The 19,226-nt window shown below is 48.8% G+C and overlaps 1 protein-coding gene across 11 annotated transcripts in view; it reads left to right on the top strand.

Annotated features, from left to right (window-relative positions):
• Positions 1 to 19,226, top strand: part of COL13A1 (collagen type XIII alpha 1 chain) — a 148,117-nt gene that overhangs the window by 43,525 nt on the left and 85,366 nt on the right. For all 11 annotated transcript variants that reach the window (XM_016121055.2, XM_016121059.2, XM_016121054.2 and 8 more), the window contains exons 3-4: positions 15,621 to 15,628; positions 18,003 to 18,029. In XM_016121055.2, the coding sequence (XP_015976541.1) occupies positions 15,621 to 15,628; positions 18,003 to 18,029 (35 nt within the window). The remainder of the gene's footprint in view (positions 1 to 15,620; positions 15,629 to 18,002; positions 18,030 to 19,226) is intronic.

Below are 19,226 nucleotides of genomic sequence, written 5' to 3'. Positions count from 1 at the left end.
GATGACATGTTTCTATTCCTATTTAGTTTTAATAAGAGAAAGGATGTTGTTTGTCTTTTTTTCACATCTCCTCTGCATCATGCACCCAGCCCTTCCCCAGCCCCATCTCCGGAGGACTTTCTGACCCTGGGATCTGTTTCTTCAGAAGCCAGCCGCGTAGTCTTATATAGTACTCAGGGGCTGGTGACAAGGATGGTATGCCCTGCTATCCTCCCAGGCTACCTCATCCTGTCCCCAGGGCAGGTCACCGTTGTGAACACTGAGTGACTCTCATGGGTGGTTTTTTTCCCATCTGCTGGCCTCTTTTGAGGCCTTACCCATGGTGAGCTGCCTCGGGGATTTCAGCTCCCCTGAATTGTCCCATCCCAGTTCCTGGGAGATACAGTGGTCCCCAGCCAGCTCCTGACTGAGTCACAGGTCAGGAGAGTAGCTTGGGTTGACCAGCCTGGATTCTACTGAATGTTTTATTAGCCACTGTCCTCATGAGGAGCTGTTAGCACATCAAAGTAGTATTTGAGCCTGGAAAAGTAGTGATTGTGATAGACATTAGATGGTAGCTATAGCTACACCATAAAGTCCCCACTGGGGGCATTGGAGGAGGTAGGGTAGACGGAGAGTGTCACTTTGGTTCTTGACTACAGGAAAGGTAAGATGAGATCCAAATGTTTACATTCCTTAAAATGGATTTGTGCAGTAACTCATGAAATCCTTCAGTCTGAAACTCTGAGTTTAGGCTGCACAGCACCATATAGCCAAAAGAGTGGGTTCTGGAATCAACAAGATCTGGGTTCAAATCCCAGTTTGGGTATTTAGGAACTGTGTGAAATTGGGCTCATTATGGACCTTCTCGAAGCCCAGGCGTTGCTTCCAGTAGAATGAGGATTACAATCTTGCTCTTAAAAGCCTGGTGAAGGGACCCGGGACTACATGTATAAACTGCATGGTTAAGGGGACACTCAATAAATAACATTTCTTACCTCACAGGGCATATCCAATGTGGGAGCCCTTTGAGATCTTCTAGGCCACCTCTACTTGGAGGAAGCTGCCTTCTGGTCAGGATGGTGCTTGACTTAGTGCTGTTATTATGGTGACTATGTCATCCCTGACTCCTTGATTGTCTCCTACCGGTGGGCAAGAGGACAGATTGTTCTGTAATGCTGCAGGACTGAGGTAGATGTGGTACCCTGGGAAGGTGACTTTGAAATGTGGGAAGGGAGGGGAAGGAAGCAAAAGTGGGCAAAGGCAGAAGCTGGTATGTGATGCGGTTGCAAGGAAGGCCTCGGCCAACCCTACAGGTAGCTCTCGCATTGTAGTGGCCCTTCATAGCTGTCCCGAGTTGGACTTGGGGCCAGATCACTAAGGTGGCCCTTGGACAAGGTGGTTCTATTTAAGGCAATTCCTCACGAGAACTGACAGTGGAGGCTGTGCGCGGGTAGCACTTTCAGAGTCTGCGGGATTCAGTCCTTCATCTCCTGAAGGGAAATCTGGGGGCACAGCACAGCACCCACCACGGGGCCTTCCTACAGATTGCCAGGCCATGGGCCAACGGCCTCAAGACAAGGAGCTCCACCTCTGCCTTCACTGAGGGGAGCCACGGGTCCCTCTGGAAAACTTCAGACCCAGGGAGGTTTCTGTGGCATTCCTGTATACTCTTCAGAACTTGTAGGTTTGTTAGACTTAGGGAACACATCTATTCCCCTGCAGCTCTGACTTCTGAGGATTCCTCAGGCTCAGATTAGTAGGAGAATCAGAGCTCTTCTTCCACCTCTGAGCCAAAAGATTTTGCTAGAGTCTGGACACCCCGAAGATTTCCCAGTGCACTTAGGATAAATGCTAGTCTTGCTCTGGCCTTCAAAACCCTTTGAGTTCTGGCCCCACTTGCCTTTTCTACCTCATCCCATATGAATCTTTTTTCTCCTGAAACTCTAGGGCAGAGCTGCTTCAGAGAACTTTCTACAGTTATGAAAATGTTTTATACCTGTGCCATCCAATACAGTAGGCACTAGACACATGTGGTTCTAGAATACTTGAAGTATGGCTAGGGAGACTGAGGAACTGAATTTCTTATTTAACGTGAATTTATAGATGGCTACAGGTAGCTGGCGGCTACCGCGTTAGACATTACAGCTCTAGCCACATAGGCCTTTTTTCTGTTTCCCAGACACCCACACTTGTTCCTGCCTCGAGGCCTTTACATGTGCTGTTGCTTCTGTAGAATTATTCTGTAGAATAATGATCCCTTGGATCCTCTCATACTGGCTCGTTCTCATTATTTAAGTTCCGACTCCAACATCATCTCCTCAGAAAGGCCTTCCTTTACCACCCGAGCTAAAGCACTTTTGCATTTTCTCTAATTACAGCCGCCTTCTTCAAATTTTTACATTATACTTTAGGCTCCTCATAGCATTTATCAATATCTGAGTTTTTCTCACATATTTATTTCTGGTTTTTGTCTCTTGCCTGCAACTAGAAAGAATAATAGCAATGTAAAAGTTAATATTTACATGGCATTTACTATATGTCAGGTACCAGTTTAAGCGTATCATACAGATTATCTCATCTAATTCTCACAACAACTTTATGAGGTAGATACTGTTTTTCTCCCCCATTTTACAGATGAGGACAATGAAGCGCAGAGGCTGATTTGTCTAAGGTCACACCCCAGCGCACACTCTGTCTTTTTTGCTTCAGTAGCCCCAGCACCAACTTGGGACAGTGCCAGACACATAAAACAAGGGCCCCATAAGTTAACCATTGACTGTCTAGGTGGGGAGGGTGAGCTAGTATGCGCCCAGACCTGGATATGGGCACTGGCCTTGCAGCTCTGTGGTACCCCAGGCTAGAATAGTGGGCTTTGGGCAAGGGCCAGTGGGAGTGCTGAATATGGCCTGTAGTTGCTCCACTTGATCCTGGTGGGCTAGGATGGGAAGAGGAGTGGGCCATACTGAGCTAAACTGGCCCACTCTTCTAAATTGGCATGAAGTGATGTTCTAGGCCAAGGTGGGCTCTCCAGAGGCAAGGCTGGGCCTGGACTAGGGCTGTGGAGTATGTCGGGTAGAGCTGAGCTGGGGCTGGGGCTGGAGGTGGGCCATGGGCAGGGGCTGGAGCTGGGCTGGGGCTGAGGCAGGGGCTAGGCCAGGGGCTGGGGCAAGGGCAGGGGCTGCTAGGCCTGTGTTTATTGTGCTTTCCTGGTGCTCTGGGCAGAAAGGGACCAGAGCTTTGGAGACCACCCAGGCTTTTCCTCTGTAGAGAGCTCCCACACCCCCTGCACTGCCTCGGGCTGTCCAGCTGTAGGGGGGTGGGGTGTAAGGGCTCTGCGGAACTGCAGTGGGGAGAGCCTTCTCTGCTATAAGCTCCTTCATGTGAATCAGCACCTGATAACATAGCCTGGTCACCCCAGGGTGCCCCGCCCCTCTAAACAGCATCTTCTCTTAATTAAAAAGTCAGGCAGGGCCTCCAGTCAGGAAGGGACATTCCATGAGGAGGGGTCGCTGGCAGAGGCTTCATGTCCTCTTGATGTTGCCGTCCCATTTCCTGTGGGCTCCACAGTTCACCACCTCCTGTGTGCAGCTCCCCACTCCCACCCCTGCCCTTCCCTCTGCACCCCAGGCTTATAGGTGTGAAGGAGCTTTAGACAAGCAGCCTGAAACACAAGTGCTAGTTCCAATGAGGCCTCTTCTCTGCTGGGTGATCTGGAGCAAGCTTCTTAACCTCATAGCTAAAGTACAGTGCTCTGAAACTCTCGAGAGTTTATTCATGCAAGGTCAAAAGCAAGTGCAAAAAGTCATAACTGTGTTCATCAAAGGTTTTATGTTGACTCAATAGTCCTCCTTCTTTAGCCTAAGAAAATAATCTATCGAAAGTGCTAAATGCACAGATATTCATTGTCACATAATATATAAAAAACATGGAAACTTGCAGACCTAGTAACTGACAAATAGGTAGATCACAGTATATTGCACAGCCATTTAAAAACTGTCATTTTGAAGGATGCATACATGTATGCTAATTTTAATTCTGCAAACTTAGGTATGCATGTGGACCAGGATCAGAGGGGAAAAGAGAAATGGAAACAGTTGTGTGAGAGCAGGGGGCTGGGGGATTAGGGATGATCCTTTTCCTTCACAAAACGTCCTTTAATGTTCTTAAAGAGCTGTTTTAACAATAAATAAATGCCAGGAAAAACAAACTCTTTTTAGAAAGCAAAGCCAAATATAAGATTCAAAGTGTTTTCACTATTCTCAGCTGAAATGTATCCAGTTCCTTGGCTCCTTGTTCACCCCAGGATCCCAGAGCCCCAACACGTACTCATGAGGTCACACACGAGCCATGCAGGCCAACCCTTCCCCCGACCTGTCTGGGCTGGTGTTTAAAATACAGAGCCAAACATCATCCTTTCCTTTTCCTTCTTCCCCTTCTCCTATCATATGTTTAAAGCTCTCTTGGTTCAAAAGATAGTGATTTCCATCTATATCTGCTTGCCACCAGATGCTGGTTAGAATTTCTACATCCTCAGTTATGAAAATTCTTTAACTTACACAAAGACCCTGGCCAAGGATGGCAAATATGTTTCCTCACAGGTGTCAGCTCTGATCGATTGGCTGTGGCTGCCAAAAGTACAAGAAGTAGCACTGAAATAGATTAGTTGTATATGCCATGGACCCTGGATAAAAGAGTAGTGGTACAGGTCTCAGGTATTTGCTATCCCAGAGTAGTCTGGTATTAAATGTAGGGCTCTGACACCTAGGATTTCCTCTCAACCCTACCAGTGCTTTCCTAGAGAATCCTGGGTACTTCATAACTTTGTTCTGTGTAAGGAGGGGTGGATGCAGCCAGTTCTCCAGGAAGCATGCTGGTGTGGAAAGAGGGTGGACTTTGTAGTCTGGTGGGCCCAGGTGATAATCCTAGTTCCATCATTTATTAGTGACCTTGGACAATCTATTTGATCTTACTGGACCTTGGAGTTTTCATCTGAAAATTAGAATACTTGCAGATAAGGTGTGTTGTGAAGATTAGAAACAGTGAATAGAAAGTGCCCAGCCTGACACATGATAGCTGTTATTCTGGCCACAGTGAGGTTCAGGGGGCTTCGTAGTTCCATTCAAGTAGGTGATATCATTCAGGCAGCTGGAGCGATTTAGGCAGGTGGTGTGGAAGAAGGCCCATCTGGAATCGCTAGGCCACCATCTATATAGGGCTATATATTCCTTTATGGCTCCCTGGCCCACATTTACATAAGCACGCCTTAACCACGGCCTTGAGGGCAAACAAGACAGCCGCTTTATACATGATTAATTGAAAGACAAAAACAAGAAAATTTTTCACATGATTATGCTATTATAAAACACTCCATATTATAACCAAGCATTAGCATCTATTAATTACTAATCATGGTATATATTCTTAATTGTGTACAATTTAAATAAGATTTAAGAAAAATAGATACCCAGGGATAATGAAGTATCTCACTAATTATCAATTACTCCCCATGACTGCTTGACAGGCCTTAGTAAACTCAGCTTTCTAACTCCCTGACATCCTTAGGCTTTGGCCTTGTACAGCGTGCATCTTTACCTCTGGGCTTCCATGTCCAGTGGAAGGAGGGAGGCAAAAAGGGAAAGATGTAAACACACTTGAAGATGGCATAACCAAACAATTCCACACTTGGTTAAAGCTAACTCTCAAACACAAGTTCAGCTTCCAAACATTGTTATGACATTGTTTTTTCACAGATCTTTAATTTAGGTGATAGCCAGTGGACCCAGCCCATGAATACTCATTCATGTATTCAGCAAGGACTTTCTGAGTACACATTCTGGGCCAGCAGTTCTGGGCTGCAGAACTGGAACAGATCAGGCCTGGAAGCTTCTTAGAGATTATGTATCGTGAATTAACAGCTTGAGGAACAAATTCAGCTTTGTTTGGCTTGTTTTTTAATTTTCTTAGATTAATATCAACATTTATAAATCAGAAGATTTTACATGAACTATCCAAATTTTCATTTTTTGGGTGTTTCGTTTTTGTTTTTGTTTTTGTTTTTTAAGATCCGACAATAGTGGGCCTTCATCCCCACCTGGCAGTAATTGGTTGGGGTCGATGAATGATAACTCCATTTTATACACAAACAAGTCCTTAGCATTTTGCCACAGACTCTACCACTCCCTATTGCCCTATACCTGGCCTACTTCATTTGGTTATGTTACTTGCCTAGCTCATTATAAGCACTGGAGTTTGTAGCACCTAATCTCTCTCAACTGCTCTTGGAGTGGTGCCTAAAGAATAAATGATCACATTGACCAGAAATCTTACAATCTAATAGAAAAGAAGGTAAAAAACAAAACAAAACAAAAACATGAAATTGCGTCTGTACATAGAAATGAGAACCATCACTTACTGCATATTTAGAGGGCTTGGGAGAGCATTGATCATGGTACAATGGGATTGTAGTAAATCAAAGCCAAGTGCCTAGAGGAGGTGGTTTGGGGCTGCAGAGTAATTGCTCAACCTTTGCTGGAGAATTCTTTGTGCCTTCTGGATGGGACAAAAGAGCACTACTTGCTCAACTGCTTACTTCCTGGGAAGGACCTGAGGGGAGGGGTGGAAGTGGGCCAGGAAGTAACTCTCCTTGGGAGTTATCTCCAAGGCCTGTGGGAGCATCTCAACTGCTTCTGGGACATTCAGTCAAGGGTGACAAGTTCAAGTGAGACTGCAGATCCTTATCAGAATGGATTCAAGGGGTCAGAACAGGCAGAGTCTGATGGGCACCCCAGCCCTGATTGATTTCTACCTTAATGACACAGGGGGCAACTTGACAGAGAACCTCTATGAATTCCCCAGCCACAGCTCATGAATGGATTGGGCAGCCAGGCCCCTCTGCCCTGTGCCGGAGGCTGTTCCAGGAAACTGGGACCAGAGAACAATGCCTGCCCTTGGCCTGAATCTGCAGAATTGGGCCTGAAATCTCCACCAGCAAGACCGACCCCTGAGATTTCCTCCCTCAGGACTTCTGATTCTGACCTCCAACCTGGAAGTGTCGGGGCCTAAGGAAGCAAGAAAATGCGTAATTTGTCCCATCAGTTCAAAGCTGGTGATTTTCATCTGTACTATTTTATTCAGTTGTCACCCAGCCCCTTCTATCCTGCTCTGCTTATCTCAACTCAGCCTGACCCCTGCCTGTTTGTTTTTCCATGGTTTCCAGAGTTTCAGGGGCTCATCTGAGAAGCAGTACAGCAGGGGAGCTAAAAGCCTGGCCCCTGGAGTCAACCTGCCCCTCACCAGCCTGTGGCTCCAAGCAGGAGACACCACCTTTCTGTACCTCAGTTTTCTCATCTGTGAAATTGGGATAGCAAAAGAGTCCATCTCATAAGGCTTGTAAGGATTGGATTTGGTCATATCTATAAAACATTAAGAATGGTGCTTGGAAAGAACTCTCTAGGTATTAGCTGTTCTTTAACTTAGAACACAGAGGAAGTATATCTTTCTAGGATAGGATGTCATTATTTCCAACTTCATAACCATTTATTAAGTGCTTACTCTAAGCCAGGAATGATGCTAAACCCTTTACCTGTATTCTCTCATTTACACCTCAAAATCCAATGAGGTAGATACTTGTCATTACCCCATTATACAGAAAAAGACACTGGAACTCAGAGAGGTTAAGTGACTTGTCCAAGGTCACATAGCTAACAAGTAGCAAAGTCAGGATTTAAACCTATGCCTTTTGGTTCCAAAGTCAATGCTCTTACCCAGGATTCTGTACAGAAACCCAGTTTAATAAGCAAAAGGTCCAAGTTGTTAAGTCAGGTTTCTATGTCGTTACTGCTAAGGGATGAACAATGAGACTGTACTTGCATGTGACAGGTTGCAGTTCCTGCTCAGACAGGAAGTGTCTGGATAGGGTTAGCCATCAGCCCTCAGTGTGGGGCATTCAGGGAGCCACTTTAAGAAAGAGACAGAAGTGGTCCAAAGTTAGGTAGATGAAGTCACACAGTCTTCAAAGGAACTAGAAGGGACTCAGTGTAGATTTTCTTCAACAGTCCAAACCTCTCACCTCACCACTTAAGTCTCGTTGACTTATTTGTTTTCACGGCTGAAGCAAAAAATGCAGGGGTTAAAAAGGAAAGCTTTAGGGTGTAGTTGATTCCAAATACCAGCTCAGCCACTTACCAGCTGTGTGACCTTGAATTACTTCTCTGTGCCACAAGAACCCCATCTGTACAATAGAGCAATGATAGCACTGAATCTGCTGGTCAGGGTTGTTGTGGCTGTTCAGGGGGATAATGCATAACTTTGAGGCTAAGGGCTTGCCTGGTTCCGGCTGTACAACCATGGGCCAGTAACTCGACCTCTCTGCCTCAGTTTCCTCATCTGCTAGTTGCGGATAATAGTAGTATTACCTAATAGGACTACTGTGAAGAGTAAGATGATGTACAACACTCTCAGCTCTTGTTGGAGGTTAGTGAATACTTATTCAGTAAGTATTATTTAGTGTTTATGACAATGATGAGACAAGACTTGGGATGCCAGCCCGGGGGGAGGTACAGACCTGGTTGTAAAGATAAGACCAAGAAGCCCGTGGCCTCTCCCAGGCCTCTGAGGGGCAACATCCTGTGTGGGTCTGACCAGGGCCATGACCCCTGGCCACCCATCTTCACCAGCAGTTGCCTGGTGGGGCTCTGCCAGCAGATCCACTACATTAGAGCTGCCCCAAGCAGGGCCTTCAACGGGGACATCAGATATGGTGGCAAGATCCTGTCTCAGAAGAAGGTCAGGAGTGTGGTGCCTTGGAGGCTTGTCCTACTGCAGGGACCCGGGTGACAACTGAAGGAAGAAAGCAAACCCTGGCTTGGGCTTGAGTACTAGGGGTGGCAGTCATTTCTTATGAAGACCACTTGCCCCTTACAGTGCAATCACTAGTCCCTGGGCCCGGGTCTACAGACAGGGAGCTGCCCAGAGGGAGAGAGCTGGAAAAGCAGACCAGAGTCTACTAGGCATTTCCTGGGTAGTTCTGGGCAGTACTTCCCCTGCCAGTATCTTTGTCTCCCACTGATGAATGGGGCTGCTGATACCTGCTCCAACCCTTCAGGTTCGTTTTGTGGATCAGATGAGGAAAGGTAAAACAAGAGCCTTGAGAAGGCAGAAAGGCTGAATATCAATGAGATGGGCCCATCCAGTCACTTGCACCCCAGGCAGGAGCTCGCTGGGGAGTGGGCCCAGGTGGGTTGAGGCCCTGAGGGAGACAGGACAGCATCACTCTGAGACCTGCAGCAAACCCAGCTCTAGTCTGGACAGCAGGCAAGGTCAGGGGCCCTGAACCCCGGTGGGGCAGCCTGGGGGCCACAGTCTGACTCTGGGTGTTCTTGGTCTCATTCTGAAGATCTGTGGGAGGCAGTAAGTGGGGTGACCAGCAGATGAGCCATGCTCAATAGAGAAGCTGGTCAGAAGCTCAAGCCTAGGGACAGAGTGTCAGGGGTGTCACTTGTAGGAGAGGCATCTCCTAAGCTAGAGAAGAAGCCTTCAAGAACAGGGACAGTGTCTGACTTTGACAGGCTCCAGTGCGGCAGCCCACACATAGCTGGCATTGAGCAGATGTTTATGATAATAAACTCTTATGAAGTGAGCAAGAAGGGGACACAGCTTGTGTTCAAAGACACAATTTCCTTCACCCTCCTAATGCTGCACTCAGCTTCGTTTTCAAGTCCACATCTCTGCTGAAGGGTGAGGATAATAATCCAGAGTAATTCAGCCACTTCCTGTTTAATATTTGGCCCTTCGGTCCCACTGCTTGATCTGTTCTGGATGTGGCATTGGGGAAGGGACACAGGTGTGGCCTGAGACCATCTTTGGTCTGAACTATTGTCCAACCTGCCAGGAGCTAAGCATTGCCTTCAGTCTCCCGGGCAGGGCCCCCTGCAGCCAGGTCCCCATACTGCCAGGTCCCCAGGTCCAGTCTCCTCCTCCCCACCTGTGGCCTCCTGCTGGCCAGCAGCCCTTACAGCCACTTCTCAGAGCCTCGGGGCTGCTTCCCTGCTCCAACCCACCCCACCCCCAACCCCCATTATAGGGTATGCGGGTATCTGGTGCAAGGGGAACTGTACTCATTGGAATGGGACTCCCCCCTCTCAGTGTCCTCAACTCTGGGTATTCCCCCTTGGCTTGTTCAAACTAACACCACCAGAGCCTTCTTCGAAAGTATTCCTTGCCCCAGGCGCTGACCCTCACACCTTCCTAGCTAGTTGGCTCTTGGGGTGGGAGTGGGACTGCGTCATAGCTTTGGCTAATTTCTGAGATGTGAATACTCCCACCACGGCAGATTTCCAGCTGCCAATGTGAAGCCACTGAACACAGACTGTAGGGTAATATGGCTCCAACGCACCACTGTCTGAGGCGTTATATATCTCTCCCAAGAAATGTAAAGCCTCCTGCCTCACCTCAAAGCTCTGGGAAGAGCACTGGACTAGGATTCATGATCACTCACCAGCCATGAACCGTAAGCAAGTTCAATCCCTTCTGAAACTCAGAACCTTCATCTGTAAAATGGGAGTTGAGTTGTGGTGAAGCTCAGTGCACTAAGATTCGAGGAAGTGCTCTGTCAGTCAAAAAGCATGATTTGTCAGAAATGCTCCCAGCGCACGGGATCCAGACATCTGCCCCAGAAATTGGCCTTGGCCCTCCCTTTAAAATCAGTGATCCTGCCGCAGGGTTGTAAGGGAGAAGGGCTCGATCTCTTTGATGTCAACCTCAAAGGACAGAGGCTTCCTCCAAGCTCTCTCGCTATCCATTAACCGACCATCATGCCTGTCACTGATGAATTTCTCTTGATGGTGTTTGAAACAGCACATGCTTCCCTCCTTCACCACTCCTTAACGCAGAGATTGCTCCCTACGTGCACCTCCTTCTCCTACACACGCCTTGCCTCCTTTGAGCTTTGGCACCCATGGTCCTGGGAGAGGATGAGCCAAGTGTGTTCGTGCTGCGATGGTGTCAGGCAGACCTGGGTTCCAGTACTGTGCGTGAGCTCTGCGACTGTGAACACAAGCCTTGAACTCGCTGGGCCTCGGCGTTTTCATCTGTAGAATGGGAATAATAACAATAGTAGCTTCTTCATTGGGTTATTGGGCAGACTGAGTGAAACAAGGTACATAAAGTTCTTGGAATAGTGTCAGGCACAGAATATGTGCTCAATAAATGAATTATTATTTGCCCTAACAAAGTCTTGAGTGAGGTCGAAAAGATCAACCTCTAGAACAATAAGATCCTAAAACTTTGCAAACCACAGGGTTGAGTGAGGGCTGGGGCCTTAACCCAGGGGCATGGCCAGGACCATAGGCACACGGGGAGCCTGGAAGCAGGGCTGGTCCCATTAGTCCAGTGCAAGGTTTCTCATCTTCAGTAGACTGACGTTTGGGGCAAGATAATGCTTTATTACAGGAATCTTCCTGTTCATTGTAGAGTGTTTAGCGGCATCTGTGGCTTCTACCCACTACAGATCAGAAGCAGCCTCCTAGTTGTAACAATCAAAAATGCCTCTAGATATTGCCAACTATCTCCTGGGGGACAAAATCACCCCCAGCTGAGAATCTTTGTTCCAGCAAGTAGGGCATGACAGGCACTGTTAGTCTTCCCAGCTCCAAGAAAAGCCTGGGACGCAGAGCATCTGTCTGTCCTGGCAGAATGGGCGGGTCGGCACGTGGCAGAGCCAAGTGGCAGGTGGTCAGCTGCAGGCAGCCTGGCAGCAGGCACCAGGAGGCGTGGGTCGGGGCGAGGACCCCAGCTGCTGGCAGTCCAGCGGTCAAGTAGGGTCAGATCACAGCTCATGTGACGTTGACCTGGGTGCAGCCTCTTGCTCTTTACTTTCCTACCTAGGACCAGGACTGGATGCAGGGTCTGGGCAGGGCCAAGCCCTCAGTGAAGGGTGTGGGGGCTTACCTGCCCCCATTAGACAGGCCAGGATGCCCCTCCCACCCTGATGTCCTTCATGACCTCTAGCTGGATAGCACAGCCTTCTGGGTAAGAGAGACCTAGTTCAAATCCAGCCTCTGTTATATGAAAATTAAACCTAGAAAAAGAAGAAAGAAAAACTCCAGATGCTGCCACTTAAGACCGGGAGACCACCTTAGGCAGGTTGCTTACCATTAAGCCTCAGGTTCCTCATCTGTGCTATGACGAGGATAATGCCAACCTCACCTGGTTGTTGTAAAGATTAATTATGCTGTTATGATGACTGTACTTAGCATTTACTCCTGCCACATAGTAAGTACTCAGTAAATGTTGTTTGATTGAATCCTTCTGCAGTGTACCTTTCTCCCTTAAATCTTTTTGTTGGTTTTAGTTCTCTGGAATTTCTCCAGCTTTCTAACATAGGAAACTGTTGACTCCTCAATAGGGGGAAATGAGTAATTCATCTCTGTATCACTAGAGCTTAGCACTGGGCCTGGGGAATATTAGGTGCTTAAAAAATGAAGTTTTCCTCCCTCATAGGGCAGTGACCGTGCCTTACTCATCTCTGTGTGAGCATAACCCAACACAGTGACAGACATGGTAGGCAATCATTAAATATTTGTTAAATGAATGAATGAACATACAAAAATGGTTAAAGAACGGCATGACTCAGAACACTCCCAGGATTCTCCCTAGGAGTTCATTTCTACATGTCCACTTAGGAGGGCCATTGCTGCTTACCTGGAGGAGGTCAGCCAAACCCTGGAGAGGACAGCAGTGTCCTCACCTAGGTGGTGAGTGACAGACCTCAGGCAGAGGGAGGAAAATCTCAGGCAGAACTTTTATGCCCTGAGCAGCTTCTACAGACCCTCCCCTGGAAGCCTGCTGTAGGCTTCTCTGCTCCCCCAAGGGACTGGGACAATCTTCCTGCTACAGTAGGCATGGGATGGGGTCCCAGGGTTGTTCTCCTCCCTCAGGATGAGGCAGTGTGGGCTGTACTCTGTAGGGTCAACTGCACAGGCACAAGAGACAGTGTGGTTCATTAGGAAGACCTATGGCTGGGAAGTCTGGGAACCTGGGTTCTACTCCCATCCCAGTCACCCACCCACGTAGTGATGCTTCATGGTCACTACCCTCCCTGGGCCTCTGTTTCCCCATCTGTACGATGGGGACTTGGCAGTGCTTGGGACCATTATATCTTTTGGTGCCTAGCCACGGTGACGGGTCAGTCAATACTCATGTTACTGAGCACAGCCAAGTGGCTCACGTGGGAGACCAGCCAGTGACATCAAGGCACTGCCGGATTTCACAAGGCCATCGCCTCCCCAACCACCTAGCACTGCTGGGCATTGGACACAGTGTTAGGGGAGCATCTGCTCTCAAATCTAGGGGTCCGATGAAAGCAGGGGCAGCAGTGAGGTTTTCCAAGGCTCTAAGGATTTCCCAGGGGGACCTTTGAGAATCATCATTGAAGGCTGGGGAATGTGATAGAAAAAGTCTGGGGTTTTTTTGTTTGTTTGTTTGTTGTTTTTTGCTTTTTATGATTCCCCTATCTCTCTTCTTTTTCCTAAGGTACAGAATCAACTGACAAATAAGTGCTTTAACTTTGCTGAAGTCTGTGTAAGGACAGGTTGGGGGATGCGAGCCTGGAAGAACTTGACAGAGCCAAATTCCCTTGCATCAGAAAAAGGAGCCCAGAAAGGAGAGATGGGCATTTTGGGTCTAGAGAGAGGAGCCAGGGAGAGGTGTGGAAAGGGAATGGGACTGTGAACGATTTGGGGTGGAAGGAGCTGCTTTCTGAGTGAGAGGTATAGAGAGAGATACTGTAATGAAGGGCCTTAGGGGAGTAACTCAGCCTTTCTGTGCCTCAGTTTCTTCATCTGCAGAGTGGGGATGATAGAATTTTCTAACAGAAAACACTTAGAATCATGCCTGGCACATAGTAGGGACCATAAAGGTATGTGCAGTGAGGATGGTGGTGGTAGTGATATAAAAACTTTTGAAATCTTCAGTGGAATTTATGTCAATTAGTCGCGGGCCAAGCAAATGGCTCTCATGGGACCTGGCTGAGCGCCGAGTCCCATGTCGGCTGCCTGCCAACAGTAGGCAGGGTGGTCACCGGAGCAGCTCCATCACCAAGGACTCCCCCAGAGCCTGCAGCACTTGGAGCCAGGGCCTGTCGGGCCTCGAGGGTACAGGGCATCTGCCATCCATGTGGCTAAACCATGCAAAAATTACTGTGGGTCAAACTTTGTCATCAGCCTGCTTCTCAAGAGGACACTTACCCCAGCCAGGAGGCACGGACTTCCTAGCCAGCTGGCCCCTCTGGCAAACTGTACTCTGGGGATATTTTCAGGTTCTGGGTGACATTCCCCTGCCCCTCAGCCTAATAGGTCCCAGACGCTCCCCTCCTCCTTCAACCTCCTTCCCTCCAACTGTTTCTAAAACCCTATGTGCAGGCCTGCAGGGCTGCCTGGGGCTGCCTCACCCAGTCGCTATACCTCTTGACTTATTATTTTTTTTTTAATTTAAAACATTTTGTTCCCCCTTAACATGATGGCTTGACAGAGGCCAGCATGAAAGAGGCTTTTTCCTCCTGGATGGGGACCAGGACAGAAAAGCTGGCCAATAGATGAAGGTAGAGAGAAAGAAGCTGGCCTTGGGAATGTGAGGAGCAAGGGGAAACACAAGGAGTCTTTATTGGCCAAGCATAAAAGAAGCCACAGGAGTAGCAGCTGTGTTAACGGAGCCAGGTCACCAGGGGCTGGGCAGACCCACCAGGCCCAGCTGGGAATCCCACAGGCCTTGGGGGTCTCGTGACTCATGTTCTGCAGAAATGCCTTCTAGTTCACCATCTTTCTGCTGCTGCTTTTCTTTACCTTCCCTCCCCACCCATAGTCCTGCCCTCTTCTTCAGAGCATTTGAATTTGTAATTCTTGGCCATTGTCAGTAATGAGATAGGGCCACCGCTGAACCTTTTGGGAGGTAGAAGGGTGAGTGGACATAACTCGGGGAGAGGGTAGGGGAGGGCAGGGGAGGGGAATGTAGAGTAGAGGGAAGGTGGGGTTGGAGCACAGAGGTGGACAGTAAGAAAAAGGTAGCGGGCAGCAGACCCAGGAGGGCAGAACCGCCTGACTCACAGCTTAATAGAAACCAGGACAGGCCGATCTACTTCAGGCAGGGGACCAAATGAGAAACCTTCTGCCCCTGCTTCCTGCGTGTTTTCCTTGTATTTCATGGAAGCGTGGAGAGAATGAAAGCATGCTAATAATCATAATCTCTTAGGTTCAGTTACGCTTTTGACCTTTTGCAATGTGCCTTGATGCCCGCTGCCCTGTGTTCCGCAAAGCAACTGTGTGCGTGCATTGGGGCACATCTCGAAGGGCCCACTTCGTGGGCTGGGAAGCTGAGGCATGGAAGAGACCGCTCGGGAAGTTTGGGCCCCAGCAGGGCTGCGCCTGGGGCCCAGACCTCTGGATTTCTCATCCAATGATGAAACTTTGGAGATGAAATAAAGGGAGAAGAGATTATATTAGTGAAAGTGGGCCAGGAAAACACAAACTTCGAAGACCAGCCGAAGAATTCTTGGACGCTTCTTCTAAGGCATTCCCCCACCCCCACCCCACCTCATACTCGCATCAGTGACACTGACCCTCGCATTTTCTCTCTCTCTCTTTCAGGACCTCCTGTAAGTAACTCCAGCCGCAGCCTGGTCACACACATCTGAAAGGTTTTGCTCTCTGCTGGTAACTGGGCCCTGGGTCGGGGAACTGACAGCTGGCCCCGCTGTCTTCCAGGGGAGCACTATACCCTCTGGAAAAATCTGCAGGGTTCCTCCAGAATGTTGACATGGGAAAGAGGGCTGCTATCTTGCTTTCTGCCCACCTCTGCACCCCTCCAGGGCCAGACAATGGCTGTCCCCTCAAAGCAGGTCCCAATTTCAATCTGAAAGGCTGGCTTGCCCATTGTTAGCCCAGCTCCTTTGTCCCCCAAAGAACTAGAGTCAAAGAGGCACCAGGTAGGAGAAAGAGATTATCTCTACTTACTTTTGGTCCTTGAAAGGTCTCCTGCCCATTCAGTAAATAGCACAGTGAGCAGCTCTAAGTGTGGACTGCTCCTGAGGACATGATATCCACATTGCTGCGTGGGCAGCTCCACTCTCGCCAAGTCACTTTGGGCAGGTTGTGATGGTTGTTATTGTTGTTGTTGTTGTTGTTGGTTAAAAAAGCAATGTCAACAGGTAGATTAGGAGACAGATTAGGAGACTACACAAATTATAGGTAGCCTGTCTGTGTCTGTCAGGTTCCTATCCCTGGCCTCGCCCTAAGGCCCAGGGCGGGGCAGGGAGCCAAGTCTTTTGCTGAGAACCTGAGAAGCAGGCAAGGAGACTGGCCCCCAAAGTAATGGATCCAGAGAACAGGAGCATGTCTTCTTGAAGACAGCATTTGATATCCCAACAAAAGACACAGAGGTCGCAGGGCAGCTGGGGACTGGAGCTGAAAGGGCCCAGCCCTCAGCATCAGATCTTTCTCAAGGTTACTGAAAGAAGCCCCATTTCATCGCTTTCTTGGAGAAGACATTTCCATAGTTTTTTTCTCTCAATCTGTACCTGTGAGAGCAGCCAACCCGGTCTGTAATAAGACTTTATTTATTCTTCTATCTGTGTCCCAAGAGGGGCATTGAAACCTGTGCTGACGATGCTGCCCAGCTTCCTGCCTGCCGAGTTACAGAGAGAGAGGAAAATCATGTCATTCCCTGAAAGAGAAGGATGATTTATCATGGCATGTTTTGGATGTCAGATCTCAATTCCTGTCATCAATCTTCCAAAATAAACTCTGCCATAGGAAACTTCCACAGACCACCTGCTGGAAATGGGCTGTTTTCCCCCCTCTTTTCTGACGAAGCCAAAAAGAGTCCTCACCTCCCCCACTCCCAGGACCTCCCCCATACACCTCTCCCCACAGCCAAGCTGCTAGGCTAACCCAGTAGCTGGCTCTGGGTCCCTGCCTGCCTGGAGGGCCTGCCCTCACCAGCATGTGGTGTTCTCTAGGCTTCTGCTGACCTCGCCCCAGGGCTGGTCCCAGCCAGAGAGGGTGCTGTCGCTCCTTGGGGCTCTACAGTACAGGAGCAAATGAGGGGGTTGGATCTGAGTCTCCTCACAATTCCTGCCAGCCTGGCCACCACCGGCGTGGAGTGATAAGGGGGAGCCCAGGTAGCTTCCCCAGGTAGCATTCTTTCCCCATTTCTCAGCCTAACACAGAAGAATCCCGAATCCTCCAACTGTGGCTGAAACCGCATGGAGGGATGAGGAGGAGATGGATGGGAAGCCGGTGGTGGGGGTGGGGGATCACTTCCCAGTCCCGTTCGCTTTGCTTCTGCAAAGGAGGAATGTCACGGGCCAGAGGTGAGGGATAGGGAGACAGTGACTGGTAGAGATGCCTGTCTGCTGCCCTCCGGGTATGTCTCAGGGGCAGCCCCCTGGGGTGGCTTTGTACTCAAGTTGGGAGACTCAGGTTCCTGAGGGCACAAGGACAGTCAGTGCCTAGATAACACAACCTCGGAGGGTGGCTTCAAGGAACAGCAGGAATCATTTAAATGGTAGAAAAGTTGCGGCCACACATGCCACACATGCCACACATGCCCTCATGTCCATGGCAGACGTTGCTAATCGATTAGGAAGCTTTGTAATGTTAATACTTTATTCGGTCACTACCAATCCGTTGGGGTCCACACTCCAACTGACACCTGTTGGCCATGCCTACACTAGGTTTAAAGGAGAATTTCTTAATCATGGGAACTATGAGACTGAAGCAGATGACCAAGGGGAGTAGGGATGTCTCTTTCTCTGGAGGAATACTGAGAAATATATGATGTCCAGCTGCCAGCCTTGGCTGAATACAATCTTTGAATGTGATCAAGGCTCTCCTTTTTGTTCATAAAATAACAGGCTCATAGAGCACAAGTGGGTCCAATGTCACAACACCGGTTGGGCAGTGTAGAACTATCAGGTATTATAATACATTTACCTTTGTAAACTTTACTCTTTCCCCGCTTTATTTCAGGGTCCCACTGGAAGACCTGGCCTCCCAGTGAGTAGCTTTCATTTCTTCCTTCCTCTGTGTCTCTCTCATGTGCTCTTTCTCAATCCAAGGACTGGCGGGGCGGGTGGCTGTTTTCCTCCAGATGTATCTGGGTGAGAGGCCGCTCTCCAGCTTCTCTGACCCATATCTGAGGGTAAACCTCCTGGGTACCCTTCTGGGGCCCCAGGCAGATGACAACATGCAGGCCACTCAAATGTTGGACTGGACTTCCAGACGGATGACCCTATAATGAGGGCCCGGAAGGGAAGGCAGCCCACAGGCTTACTGGGTATCTTCCTGCATGCCAGCTTAGATTAAGGCCACTGTCCCTGCTTCGTCTTATGCCCTCTGATAGGAGTAGACTCAAAAACTTTGTTTTCCCCCTAGTTACCATTTCCAAATGGTAGGGAAGCTATGCCAAGTACCCATGGGGTCTTTGGAATCAAAATAAAAAAACACTATTTGCCACCTCTTACTGAGACCTCTATGCATTCTAGGCACTATGCTAATCACTCTTCACACATTTGATTCGTTCAACAACTCAGTGAAATGGGTATCATTATGCAAACTTTATAGATGAGGAAACCGAGACTCAGAGGGGTAAAATGCCTTGTCTGATCATCCGAGTTTCAGCTGTAGACCTCTTTGAGGCCCATACCATGACCATGCCATACTACTGTTCCCTGTGGTCCCTGCTGCACATCTGAGAACTGTCTTTAAAGTCTTCAAAGACATTGCTCTGTGGGATGTAGCCCGGAGCATATATGCATTGAGTACTAGATACCACGGGCCCTCAGGTAGGGAAAAGCTCAAGCAAGGTGCTGTAGTCAGCCAGAGGGCCCAGGTGAGGCGTGGAGAGTATGCGCGGCTGGCACCGGGTTTCCCTCGCTCCCTGAGCAGAAGGCCACATCCACTGGACTCCAGACCCTCTATGTGTCTCTCTTACCCAGTTACTCCTCCTTTGACATGAATTATTCTGTAACTTCGTGACTAATCCAACAGCTTCTAGAATTCATGTCCAGCAGTGACTTTCTTAATGAAATGCATGTGGGAGAGTGTTTAGCCTTGAAAATGGAAACTCTCCCGGTAAGTCCGAGCCCTGGAGCAGAGGAGGACGGGCGAATCGGTCCCATGAAACCCAAGCAGGGAAAAAATCAGATGACTGAGGGGAACGTGGGCAGACTTTGTTTTTTTCTGACAACATCC

This window comes from Rousettus aegyptiacus, unplaced genomic scaffold, assembly GCF_014176215.1.
Source record: "Rousettus aegyptiacus isolate mRouAeg1 unplaced genomic scaffold, mRouAeg1.p scaffold_m13_p_6, whole genome shotgun sequence".
NCBI lineage: Eukaryota > Metazoa > Chordata > Mammalia > Chiroptera > Pteropodidae > Rousettus > Rousettus aegyptiacus.
The sequence above is the reverse complement of the archived record's forward strand: the minus strand, read 5'-3'. Positions and strand labels throughout refer to the sequence as shown.